The sequence below is a fragment of the Anopheles maculipalpis genome, chromosome 2RL, assembly GCF_943734695.1.
Source record: "Anopheles maculipalpis chromosome 2RL, idAnoMacuDA_375_x, whole genome shotgun sequence".
Taxonomy (NCBI): Eukaryota; Metazoa; Arthropoda; class Insecta; order Diptera; family Culicidae; genus Anopheles; species Anopheles maculipalpis.
Window position 1 is genome coordinate 15,744,044 of NC_064871.1, and position 13,514 is coordinate 15,757,557.

Genomic DNA, 13,514 nt, shown 5'->3' on the forward strand with positions numbered 1-13,514 from the left:
AGGAAACTATCAAATTTAAATAAAAATAGCTCCATATAAAACACACACACACACACATGCGCGCACAGCCATGGCGTACTGTTCGCGTTAGACCCGTTCGCTTCTTCACTGTCGCATCCATGCTTGCGTTGCGTTGGCTCACTTTTGACAGTAAATTTTTACCGCATTTAGATCGCCTTAAGCTGCCATTAAAAAAGAAGAAGAAAAAAAACGGAGCCAAGTGAAGTTGAAGCATGCCATCCTAAACTATTTCCCAAACATTATTCCTAGCCGTTCTCGGCGATTTGCTCTACTTGTTATATTGCTTCCATCCAGTCCGTAGCTACGATTATTGCTTCAAATTGATACGATTCGAGATCAGATATAGTCACTTGTACACAAACTCTTGAGCAATGTTTTGAATATCCTGACTTGCTGTACTATCTTATGAAGTATTATTTTATTTTCATAGATTCCTTTTTCGTTCCTCCTCAGACAGTACCGTCCAAGGCATCCGTCCACCGGCATGACTTTACCTGCTAATCTGCCAATGACCAAACTAAGGATCAACCGACGGGTGGTTAATTTTATGACAGTCTTCTCGTTTTTTTTTTTCACTTTGCTCAAAAATCGGACCTACCGGCAGCTGTCGGCGTGTTCCGGTGAAACCCCGCCACTCAGCGGTCACTAAAAATTAACTTCCCAACTAGCGCTGACCACTGTTCGCTTTCTTTCTCGGTGGTCGGTCACCAATTTCGACTAATTTTATTACGACACTTTTCGTTTGCCGTTACGAAGTGCTTCACTTTCATAACCTCACAAAACGAAACCTTCGCCTCGGCTAGTGTTGGCTCGCATGCGCCAGCTGCTGGGTGTTATCCTCAAAAATTATGTACTCGTCCGCCGTGTTCTGGCGCCGCCTCGGGGTTTTCAACACCTCACCTCACGCTGAGTACTGACACTAGAATCCCCACCCCGGTTTTGGACGTGAAGGAGCAAGGTGCCAGCACACCAATTGCTGTAATGACTGTCGTTTTTTTTGGGGGGGGGGGGGGGGGGGGGGAAGGAGAAGCGGTAAGGAAGCGGAAAAGGAAAATCGCCTTTAAGCACCCGGGGGTACTTTCAACTCACCGCATGCACGATACCGGTGGCTTCCAAATGAATATGCATTGTTTTTATTCGAAATCGGACCGAAATGGCGCAATGACTAGCCGGCGTTGAACTCATTTACAGCTACTACAGCAAAACTTTTAATCGTATGCGTCCTTGAAGCGCGAATTAATTTAAAACCTTCAGTGGCACAATTGCTTTAGGCAACAAAACTTCTACTTTCGACTAGAATGAAAGGATTGTAAACCAGTGGAAGAAAGTGATAGATTGCATTCTTTTAAAAGGAAAACGTGTTATTTGTACATTTTTGACCATTTTTCATCTCTTCTTGGGCTAACAACGACCTATTAAGTCACCCCGGCCATCGAATGGCTTACTAATCTTGCTGATACCACGTGGTTGGACGGTTAGTCCTCACTCGATCTCGATGGGACTTGATGCCCGTTATTGTCACGTGACGATCATTTTCCATATTTTTTGGGGATGTTGGGAAAGTTTGGCAGCTATCCTATTTTTCGATAAAAATTCAGTTAAGTGACTAATTAAGTATGAAGAATGACAAGCGTTATGTGCATACTGGCTAAGAGTGTCTGATTTAAATCTTTCTAATGAATAATTTGAATAAACTGATCACAAAGCAAGTGTACAACTCTTCTGTGATTCGAATCGTAAACTCTTTTTGGGAACAGGGTAATAAACTCGCTCCGCAGTAGTTAATAATCTCCAGAGATATTTCAAGATTCAAATCAAAAACTGTTTTTTTTTTAAATTATTTTTAGATTCGTAGAGAGATCTTACAACTATTATGAGAGTCGTTTCAAATAAGCTAGGAAAGAGGCCTAGACGCAGCTAGATTTTCCATTTTATTATGAAGTTTTAATGATTTTATAGCAGGTGACGCTGGCGTGGCATTCCTTGCCAATCAGAACACAAAAAATCACCAAATTTATTAACATTTTATGTGTTTACCAGTCAGTTACAGCTACTTTATATTAACGTACTAAAATTACGTCAAATTCGGATAGTCGGACACCGGAGAAGGCACCGTAGAACCAACCGTCATTCGTCGCACTTTTACACCGCCTCAATTGAAAGCTAATCCGCATTATTGGAGTGCGATTAATCTAGAACTGTAGCGTAAAGTGGTTAGGCATTTGGACTGTAACAGAACAACGAGTAGCATTTCACTGCACTGCCAATCATTGTTGGGACTGTCTGTATAATTTAAGCAACGCAATTTATCTTCCGCCATTGCACAGACTTCGTTCCACCATACAAACTCCTTCCGAATTGAAATGTGTTAACTAATTTTTCACCTACGCACTGTACGTTCCAAGCAAAAAAAGGAAAAAAAAGCCCGAAAAAACCACACTTGAACGTCCAGCGTTGAAGCGTCCTGTACAGCCTTTTCTTTTTTCAAATAATTCATTATGCGTGCTCCACAGAGCTACAGCGAGCAAATAAACAAATACTGCGTCCACAGCCAGCCCAGACAAGGCCAATGTTTGCAGTTGGCATAGATACACAATCGTGGCATACATAACCCACCAACTGGCCCACCCTTCCGTCTTCGTGTCCCGCCTTTTTGCCTTTTATGACTTGCTCATTCCCGGTTCAATTGATCGGCCCCGGAACCACATCCATCGACGCGAAGTCATTTTCACCGGTCGCACTTCCTCACATCGTCCACACCGTCCGAAAGCCAATACACATCCTTTCGTATCGAAACGACCGACAAGTGGAGCCCCAGCAAGCGAAGCAACCGAAAAAGAAAAAGGAGCAAACTCGAACTCGCAATCGGAAACTAGAGCAGCGCATATTTCCCATTACTACTACTCGCTCGCGCTCACATGTGGTGGCGTAGTTGCTAAAGGAAACAGGCCTCCTGCACGCTGTACGCTCTATCACACGCGTGCGGAACGTGGGAAAAAGGGGAAACGGAGCGACGGGGGGGGGGGGGGGGGGGAGGGGAGAAAAACTTTAATAAGTGACTTGAATTGTAACACTCCTACCACCTCCACGGTCAAAACCTTCCATGCGCCTCAGCCCATTCGCCGCCATCATCTCTACATTGGATCTACAGTGCGTTGCGTTGCTTCTAATTTTGCTTCGGCCCAAAAACACCATCTTACTCGCTCGCCAAGAAAGAAATACATTGGAAAATATGTAAAAAAAAAAATATACAGGGAGGGAAAAAAGAGAAGCGGAGAAGACTGACTGTAGAGAAATGAAGACAAGAGGGCAACATTTTCCAGGAAATCGCTGCCTTCGGTCATTCTCTCTGTCGTTGTCGCACCCCCCTCCCACCGGCCCGATCCGGGTTTGTCCGAAATATCTCACTTCGTCCGAATCTTATTTGCAGGCAGGCATCAGCATCACTGTACCCCCATCAAATCCTCCCCAGCATCAAAGGTAGCTTACTGCGTTGAGATAAGGGACCGTTGGGGCAGAGGCGACGATAACGAGCGCAAAAGAAGGCACACGTGTGCGTGTGCGTACATAAATGTTGCTCCGAGCAGTCGGGCATCGATGTGTGATGTATGTGGGCGCAGGTTGCGTGTGTGGAAAGGTTGTGCGGCCACCCATTGCCTGGCAAGTGCAGGCAGCGCTTTATCCTCTATTGCGCTGGCTTTTTTGCGTTGGGCCTTGTGCTTCACGTACACATGGAAAGATTGTCTTCATGTACGCTAAATTTTTAACATCTTTAGTGGAGGTGTGATGTTAAATTATATATTTTTGTAGTATGCTGATTAAACAGTATGAAAAAATTTAAATAATATTCTTTTATAAAGGTTGAAACAATTTAAAAGAGTTTTTCTGAATTAAATACATTTTTAAAAAATTCTGTAAAATATTTACCCAAATAAAATTCTCATATCTTTTTATCCTTTTTCATATTGTATAATTGTATAATTATGGCAAATAATTACTAAAGCTTATTTATTATTAACACCCAGTCTATATGCTTTTGCCCATTCGAGTCATCCTTCCCTGCCCCATTAGCGTCGCACTTAAAATTTGCAATATTTTCTCCTGCGAAGAAGAGCCCTCGGATAGGGGAAATCGTTTTATTCCCCACCACAACGAACATCATGGAGCTCACAGTCAACATCAACACAATTCTCTCGCTGCATCACAATATATAGCAGGGGAAATGAGAGTAGCTCAGTTTTCCAACTACGGCATCTCACGGCACCAAAACACCGCCCGGCTTGGTTTGTTTTTGTTTGGTGTGTACCTTTCACTTTCCGTGAACCGCTCAATTTTCCACGACAGCATGCTGGAAAAGTGAAAGTCACTCAATTGGGCGGCGAGCACATGTGTGCGGCGGGAGAGTAAATGATGCCACACGAGACCGAAACGAACGAGGACGAATACATGGTGGACGAAAGTGAAAGCTCCATCGACGCACGGTGGTGTTGGTGAGTGAGTTTTTAATTTTTCCACCCATACCAGGAACGCGTGCGTTTCCGATTGAAAGGGAAGAAAAATTTTATCCTTCAGTTTGGATGGTTTTCGCAGAAATGCGTACCATGGAAGTGAAGACGCAGGCGTACACGTACAACTTCTAACCTCCAGATGCGCCATGTGCAGCTGTATGTTACATGGGGTTGTTTTCCAGTAGGGATTGGACTGTACGAGTTCGGTCGTTTCTTTTTTTTTTTTTTTTTGCTGGCCCACTTTACATTCGGTTCGAATTCGGATCTCAGCAGCCCATAATTTATTGCGCATTTTTATCGCTTTATTAACATAAGAAATACAGTCTGCTAAAGGAACAGGGAAACAGTGTTTCAAAATAAAATTATAGTTTTTATCTGATTTAAAAAAAAAACAAGTGTTTCAATGTTTAAAACAATTATCGATTTTGGCAGAAGAACAGATTTCAGTCTTATTATTGTTGACTTTAAAATCGCATATTGTTTTAAACATGGAGCAGAAGACTGTTTCTGCTTGGCAGAAACTGTTTGGCAGAAGAACAGATTTCAGTCTTATTATTGTTGACTTTAAAATCGCATATTGTTTTAAACACTTGTTCTATTACGACAGAATCACTGAATCATGAGAGTACAAAAAAATAATTATTTTGAGCTACGCTCAATGTTACACAAATGTTCGATTAACCAAACACTAAAATCACAGCTTTAATGAGCACAGCCACTGTGTGCCGACAATCTGCAAAACATAGTCTGCAGTTGAAAATTAGGTCAAATCACCACTGACATTCCTATTCCGATACCCGTTCCCGACACGGTTCACTGGCCGACCCGAAACCCCTTTTTTTTAAGTCTGACGACCTTGTCCTTGAAAATCCCTTTTGCCAGATTTTACAATCTCATCGACAAACGGCATCCACCCCGCCGAACGTCGCCGACAAACGCAACGACAACAAAACCCATCTCAACCTTCAATCCCTGCCCACGCGGCGCCCAAATACGATCGTCACCCTCCCCGGAAAACATAATAAACTCCTCGACCCGATCCGCCCCCCCCCGCAGTAAACTTAAAAAAGTGAAATAAAACGTCCGGAAGGTCTAAAAGTCAACAGTAAACAGGTTCCCGGCCGCATCTCTCGTATCTGCAAACCATGCGTCCCGTGGCGAAGGATTCTAGCGAAAATTTTCATTCACCCCCACGCGTTGTCTGGCCGTGACCGTTGCCACGGATCGTTGTGCCGTCGTGACTTTCTTCTGCCACCAAATAATCATTTCGCCAGCTTGCTTGAACTAACCAACCAACCAGCCTTCGTTTTCGGCTGTCTTGCTCTGTTCCACGGTTTGCTCTGCCCTAAATCTCGTTTGTTTTACACGAGCCTGGCGGGCGGTTGCGGAACGAAAATATTCGCAACAGGTTGCATCATTCGAGAGCATTTTAAAATAATTTCTCCCCGCTTGATATTATGTATTTTGAAAGCCTTATGTACGGGACGGAGAATCTCTCGGAGGGTGGATCACTGTTTTATGCTTTTTATGTCGCTGCTGGTGAGACGTTTGTGGGCGATTACTATTTACTGTTTTTGAATGAGAACCCGCCGTATTATCACAAAACGTTGTAGCGCGTGGGACAGACAAAATGTTCCGGAAAGAGTAGCTGAATTCTTAATTCGATATAGAACATATCGAAATCATTTTTTGATATTCGAAATTTATTGTCTCCTTAACATCTATCGGTAAATAGCAATAGCAAGTGTGTTCACGCTTTCGCTTAGCTTCATAAAATTTAACCAAAAGCTATGAACGAATTACTTTTGGAAATGATTAATTGCTACAACGACATTCTTACACAATGTGTGCATCAAGGATTCGTTACTCAATTTAGTGCAAAATTTCGATTTGCATTTTCTATCCCTTCACGTTCTTCGCTTCTGACTGTGTTTCAGTTTTTCACAAGTACGAATTTACCGTCTGCGATACATATTTCCTAACGCGTAAGACATTTTGTATGATGAATTATAGTTGAAAAAGAAAGATAAATGAAACAAGATTGGCAATGCTGGAATTACACTCAAAGCCGCAAAGATGAATCTGTACGATGTGTTTGTCGAACGAAGAAGAAATAAATCTGTCTCCCAGTTAATTCCTGCACCCAGATAGTTCCCCGGCTGGCTGAGGGTTGCTGGCTGACTCCCGGAGTGGTTTTGGGTGTAATTTATGTATGAGGCGACTTCAGACTATCGTCAGACACCGTCATTGTCGTACACAAACCTTGCACACGATTATCGCAACCATGCTGCTTACGTGGCTTCTTTATCTGATCCATTATTTCATAGCTTTTCGTGCCGGGTGCGTACATAAGGTACAGCAAGATCCATTGCATTCGTTAACATTCGTAGGATTTTGACGTAAATTTATGATCTTTTTTTGTGGTTGAATTTTTACCAACCAGAGAAAGAATTCTAGAGATTTAGAGAACCGGAGAGATTCATGAATAAAATCAGCCCTTTTAAACGATCGACAATTAAGACAGCAAAAGCAATACAGGAACAAAATCCTAGTACTCGCGTTTTCACGCATTAGCGTATCGGAAAAGTTTCGTATTTTTCCTCCCAATCGATAAACGGCTGCAGCCTTGTGAGCGGAATCGTGTTTAAGTGGAGTTTCTGCTAAAGCCTTCCGATTTATGAGAGCTACTAGAGTGCCTCGACCTGCTCAGATCTGTTGAACTGGATGAACGAGATTGATGCTGCGTCTTTGCTATTAACATTATCGCTAGATTTATGAGAAAATTAACATATTTTATCTCATGCGTTAGACAAACTATTAGTCAGTTCCTATTTTTAAATGTTATTTACAATGCTTATTAGTAACTTAAACAGGTTTTGTTCAGCTCACTATTTACACAACTGGCAGACCGTTCATTTGATTCCTTCTTGCCAAACTCTCGTATATCTTACTCGTGGAAAATAATTTCTTTGGCAGGGAAAGAAAACGTAAAAACTTTTAGGAAATTACCTACATCGAACACACACACACACAGAAGAATTCCGGACCGCTGACCGTTATCACCAACACAACTGATTTGCATTAGACAGCTCACATTCATTTTTATGCTTCCCTAAATGTGTACAGCGCACATTAAGCTAAACACATAAGAGCCTAATAAGAAATTACATAAATATTAATTTAATGTACGCCAGCAGCAGCAGCAGCAGCTGCCATTTCGCTTCTTCACCGTAAGGTTCTGAGATGGTCCCATTTTCTCTTTCACAGACCAAAAACACACACTCACTTTTCGCCCGGTAAACGTGCGCGAGCTTTGAAAGGGAAAACGGGGCTGGTTTTATTGTGGATTTCCTTCCAGTTTGTTTCTTTCTTTTTTTTTTCTTAACACGAATACCGAAAGGATAGAACAGTGTCCATACTTTCGCATACCTGCGACGGTGTGCAGGGCGCGAAAAGGAAGCCAACTCTCAATGCCGTGGTTGGGATGCGAAGCCGTAAGATAAGAGCAGCAGTCCCCAGTCGGTTACAGGCGAACGAGAAGGAAAAGTTGGATTAATTTTTACTTTCTATTTCTAGCAGAACGTCTTGCATTTCGTAGCGAGGCTGCTGATCCACAGGGCAGAGGGAAAAAGGAACAACAATCAGCGACTAAATCGACTAATTGTAAGCCTTGTGTTGACCACGTCACTAAGTGAGCTTGTGTTAAAATTCTTACACAAAGCTTTCTAACGCAAAACAGCCCTTTACTCATTATTAAAAATCATGTTCAGCGCGTTCTCCTTGACGACCTGGTGAAAACCGTCGGCAGACATAAAGTAGAGAGTGTTTAAGCAGGTCGTATGAAAAATTAAATAGCCATAAACTTAATTTTTCCTCTCCCTATGCAAGCGCTGCCTATGCCTTGGCCAGCGTGTATATCAAGCTAGCTAGTTCCGTTCTAGCGTCAGCCTACCGACCGATGCCACAGAACAGACAGCAAGGCATCTGAGCAAAACAAACGAAATAAAAAAAAAAGCTGAACCAATGAAGCGAGCTAGGGCGCCAACCAACGTGCCCAACTCATCCAAGCGCCAGGACTTTAGTCACGCAAACAACGCGTTTGTCTTCGTACGAAATGGAGCGAGGGCGAGGGGAAGCCCGCGAGTGGGTGTTGATGATGAAGTGGTAAGCACGATTGCCTGGCCCAGGCCTCGCTTAGCCCCACAGCCCTATCGGTGAGTTTGAATGTAATGAGTTCACAAACGATCAAAACGACCCAACGGAAGTGTTCTAGCGTCGCGTTGATAAACGTCGGGGCGGGTGTTGGCGATTTCGTACATTGGAGGGGACCGGGCCGGCGACTTCACTGTGCCAAAGATACACGGCACGACCAATCTGATGAAGCCATTTCTATGCAAAGAGATCAATCGTAAAATTATTCGACTGCCCAACCTTCTGTTTTCTTTTTGCTGTACGACATAAAATTATTACTATGACGGGCAGCGGTACGATCGGGAACACCACGAGCCTTACGAGTGGTTTATTTTACAATACATTTTAAATCATTCGGCAGTTGGTGCTATTAAAAACACATAGTTATGGATGATTGTATGTCCATTACTTTCTTGTTTTGTTGTTTTGATTCTAAACAATATGCGCAACTGCCAGTGGACAGTCCAAGCGTTTGGTGAAACAAAATGGTGTGTTAATTTTAAGTATGATTTTTTTTCACTCAAAGCTATTTATATGCAAACGTATGCAAATTGTACAAGTATCCAAAGTGGTTCAAAGCAAGTGGAGCAAGAAGACGCTGCTGTGAAAAAAAAATAATTAAAAACATTAGTTCAAAATGACCAAAGCCTATGACGTACAATTTAGACAAACTGTCAATAAGGATGCTCTTCCCTACGCCCTACTGAACATTGAATGAAAACGAGGACGCTACATACTCCGCTCAGTGAACAAACAATCATCTCAGACAGTAGGGTCAGAGAGTTGGTTGAGATTTTGTCACCGGATTTGAGCAGAATTTTCCAAAAAAAAATAGGGGAAGATTCAAGACAAGTATTCGAACTGTTGTAACGAATGAAGAAACTCTAATCTTGACAGGTTTCATCAGGACGAGCGACAGCCTGTCGGGAAGGAGCAAAAGAATACTTGAAATGAAAGCTAGCTATAGTATTTCGGCAGCTAAGCAAAATAAGCCAATATACCAACGTTTATTCGTCAAATTTTGCGCACAGTTTAGGAACTTTGGACCGTTTCTGACCGCGAGCTTCAAGCCTCCATTCCTTTAGCGTATCTGGCGGTTTGCGATTTTTGTGATCGATTAAATGGTTCAATAAGCAATTCGGCTAAGCCGTCCCACTCGAAATTAAATAAAAATGTTTCAATAAAGTTTACTCAAAGATCTGTTTAATAATAAATATTTATTGTGAAGGCATACGGCATTGATTTTTGACAGAATAATTATGTATCATTTCGAAATGATTTTTACGAGACAGTTTAGTGACGAAGATGAGCAAAATAAAACTAATTATTTTACTGATTTTTGTCAAAAAAATGTGTGCAAATAAATATGGAAAACGAGTTTTTTTCCAAAACTTTTTTTTTGTAATTTGTTACACCTTTTAGAGTGTAACGCACGGAAAATAGTAGTAAAAACATTGATTTTTCTTTACAAATAGTTTTACAGAATTTGTATGAAACCTTAAATCATGACTATGTAAACATTTTTCAACAATTTAATAATTATTATATTATTGCTTTCCATCTAAATTCTTCAGAATATTAAACTAACACATATTAACAAACACTATATGTAGTTTTATGTTGATTTTTTTTAGAGACCTTTAAGAAAAATTAGAACTTAAGCATGAAATTCCTCTAAGAAAGAAATTTTTACTAAAATGTAGGGAAAAAAAAGCATCAAATATTGTATAAAATAGCTAAGTCAAGAGAGGAAAGTAGGAGACCGAAAATGTATGAGAGCGAGCGAGGTAAAAGTAACAACAGAAAACGAAGAAGAGATCTGCAAACCGGGACAAGACACAGGCCGGGGCGCAAAAATAAACATTAACAGCAGCCTGCGGTGTGGAGAATTTATACGATCCACCCGAAATATGAAACACTCACTCATTTGCCGAACGTCCAATGGAAAGCAAAACAGGAAAAAAAAACATCGCCGGAAAAGGACGTGGCATCGAAGCACAACTTTCCAGGCAGCCAGCATCCACACCATCGCACAAGCAAACACACAAGCCACACATGATAAGGACGAAAGGAAAACCGTTTTTCCGTCTTCCACTCGTCCTTCTCGTCGGTACCGAGGTAACGAACACCGAGGCACTGTCCAAGACGATGCCCAGACCCCCCGGCCCGGGGACCGACGCACATAAAGACATAACGCCAACACACGCGCCTGCCAGCAAAACACGCGCAGCATCACCACGCACACACGCACGAGAGTTATAATTAATTAAAAATATTATATTTATTGTACATAGGAAATTCAAGCAAAATATTCGCCTTCCCTTCATCCCATTAGCGCACACCCTTGGCTGCGTTTTCTCGTCTCTGTGTGTGTGTGTGCGGCAATTTGGTTGTTTGTGTTGCTTGCGAGCGCTTATTTATCATACATTTTAGCTTTTAGCTCGCTGGGTGTGTTTGATTCCGGATTCTTGCTAAAGCGTAATGTGCGAGCTCCGAAGTGACTCCGATGCTGCAGGACAAAGAACTTGTACGGCGCACTGGTAGCGAGCTAAAATTTCACACTATCGATTGGTCGAAGTTTACCAGCCGATTCGAGCACAAAACCTCTATCTGTCGTAATGTGTGTCCTCGTCCTGGCACGCATGCCAGCCTACGTACGGACGTATCAATGGATAGCCCTGGGCCTGGGTTGACATATCACAACGCACAACTTACCCACCCACCAGTGTTCCCGCCCGTCGTGTCCCAATGTCTTGCATTTCCGTTGCATTGGGATGACAAATAAAAAATAATCCTGCCTCTGCCACCGTGCTCTAGCTGTACCTGGGGATTATGTGCCGGAGAATTCAATATGTACAGTTTATAGATTGCGTCAGGCAACCTCTTTTCCTGCCTTTGCTCTCCTCCACACGCCCCCAACCGCCAACTTTACTCGGGGAGCGGTGCCTTATATGCGCAACCCAGAAAAGAAAATGGATGGATACCGTGGCCTTGCCATGCACTCAGCCGGAAAGCGTAACCCTAGCAACCCCCGCAGCATAGTCCAACATTGCTACCAGGTACGCGGCCCGGAGGCCGATGAAGAAATAAAAAATCAGAAACATAGTAATGAACCTTATATCGATACGTGATCAGATTAGCAAAATTATTTTGCAACAAGCTGCAAACCGAGAGCGGCGACCATCCAACACAATTACGCCTCAACCTGTGCTGTTACCGAAGGCAGCAGCAGCAGCAGCAGCGATGAACTATTGTAGGGATTTCTTGTTTCTTTCTTTTGGTTGGGGAAGCGTTCACACACATTGCAGGCAACATATTCTTAGACGTTTCGAGCTATCTTGAAGGAAGACTTCGTTACGAATAATGAAGGTGTACCTGACAGTAAGGGGGGAACAACGAAAATTAGATTTTTAATATAGACATGAGTAAAATAGGACAAGCAGGAGTAGCACGAATGCACTTAACTAAGAAATTTTTTGATTTTCCTAAATGAAAAATATAAAAATTCACCTTTTTAGTATAAAAAAAACAGTTCTTTATTGAAATACTTTCTATACATAGGACAGTAAATATTGAAACGTCCACAACCAACCACGCCGCAAAGACGAAAATTGGAAAAGAAAGAAACGGCTCTTGGCAATGGCACACAAGTACACCTCAAGTAATGCAATGTAATCTTCCCGTACTCGTGTCGTGTCTTTTTCCCCTTTTTCCCCCGGCTGCAGCAACAAATAAGTCAAAAGCCCCTGCATCTGATGGGATCGGGTCATACTTTTCGGGTACTTTAGGCCGCTGCTGCCAAAGTAGCCCAACCATCCAGTGTGACGTAACGTAATAAAGTATTGATTGATTTCATTTTTCCACCCCGGTCCGTGTCCACGGGACCGTCCGGGTGTAGGGCTTATTGCAAACCGGGAAGGTAATGGAATTGGTACCCGGTCAGGGATCATACGTTGGATTAGCAAAACACGTCCGAAAGCACACGCTGCCGGTGGAGGTGCCAGGAAATGAAGTCACCAGTGATAAGGATGGACCCGATACCGCACAAGGTAACACCCAGGAAGGGGTTGATTTGTGTTTATATAAATAATATAAAATGCTAAAACACAACTCACAATGAAATGGATCTTTGTGCAGGCAGAATTATCTGCCAAAATGATAAAGAAACTTCTTGGATGGGCAGAAACTTCCCTTAGGCTCGGACGCCAGTCGAATGTTGGGGGGCGAAAAAATAAAAGTCCGCTCAACGCACTTTCCCTGATTAAAGTTGATCAAAATGGTGGAAAACAAAAGGTTCAATTTAATCTGATTATCAAAAACAGTGGAATGATTCTAGCAGCGCGCACCATGTCCTTTTAAAGCCCTTCCACGTGGGTTAGCGGGAATATTGCTACGGAATGGCCAGCACCAGGGATGGTGGCATATTTTGTGTTGTGCACGTTTGGAAAATTACCAACCCACCCAACCCACCCGACTGCTAACGATCATCAGCGGTCACTCGGTCAGACACTGGCCACTGGTAGGATTCACCTTAATGGCCGGGAGGATGTTCCTCAGCCCATTGCGGAACAAACAGCACGTAACGAAGCCACAATAACACAACAAAAAATGTACAAAAAAAAAGGAATGATAATATACCTTTTTATCCTTCGCTCGACGACGACGACGACGACGACGCAGTTTTTCACCGCGAGCTCCACCCTAAAATCGTCGTAACCATAATCATCAACCTAATCGTCGTCACTGTCGAGCGGCAACACTGTCCGGTGGCCGGTGGTGGCGCCCAGGGAAAGC

At 42.7% G+C, this 13,514-nt stretch overlaps 2 protein-coding genes across 3 annotated transcripts in view; one reads left to right on the forward strand and one right to left on the reverse strand.

Annotated features, from left to right (window-relative positions):
* LOC126556566 (neurofibromin) overlaps positions 1–5,650 on the forward strand; it is a 137,758-nt gene extending 132,108 nt beyond the window's left edge. The window contains exon 6 of the mRNA XM_050211875.1: positions 5,636–5,650. Within this exon, the coding sequence (XP_050067832.1) occupies positions 5,636–5,638 (3 nt within the window). The 3' untranslated portion in view covers positions 5,639–5,650. The remainder of the gene's footprint in view (positions 1–5,635) is intronic.
* Positions 1–13,514, reverse strand: part of LOC126557475 (dihydropyrimidinase) — a 445,624-nt gene that overhangs the window by 361,678 nt on the left and 70,432 nt on the right. The window lies entirely within an intron of this gene.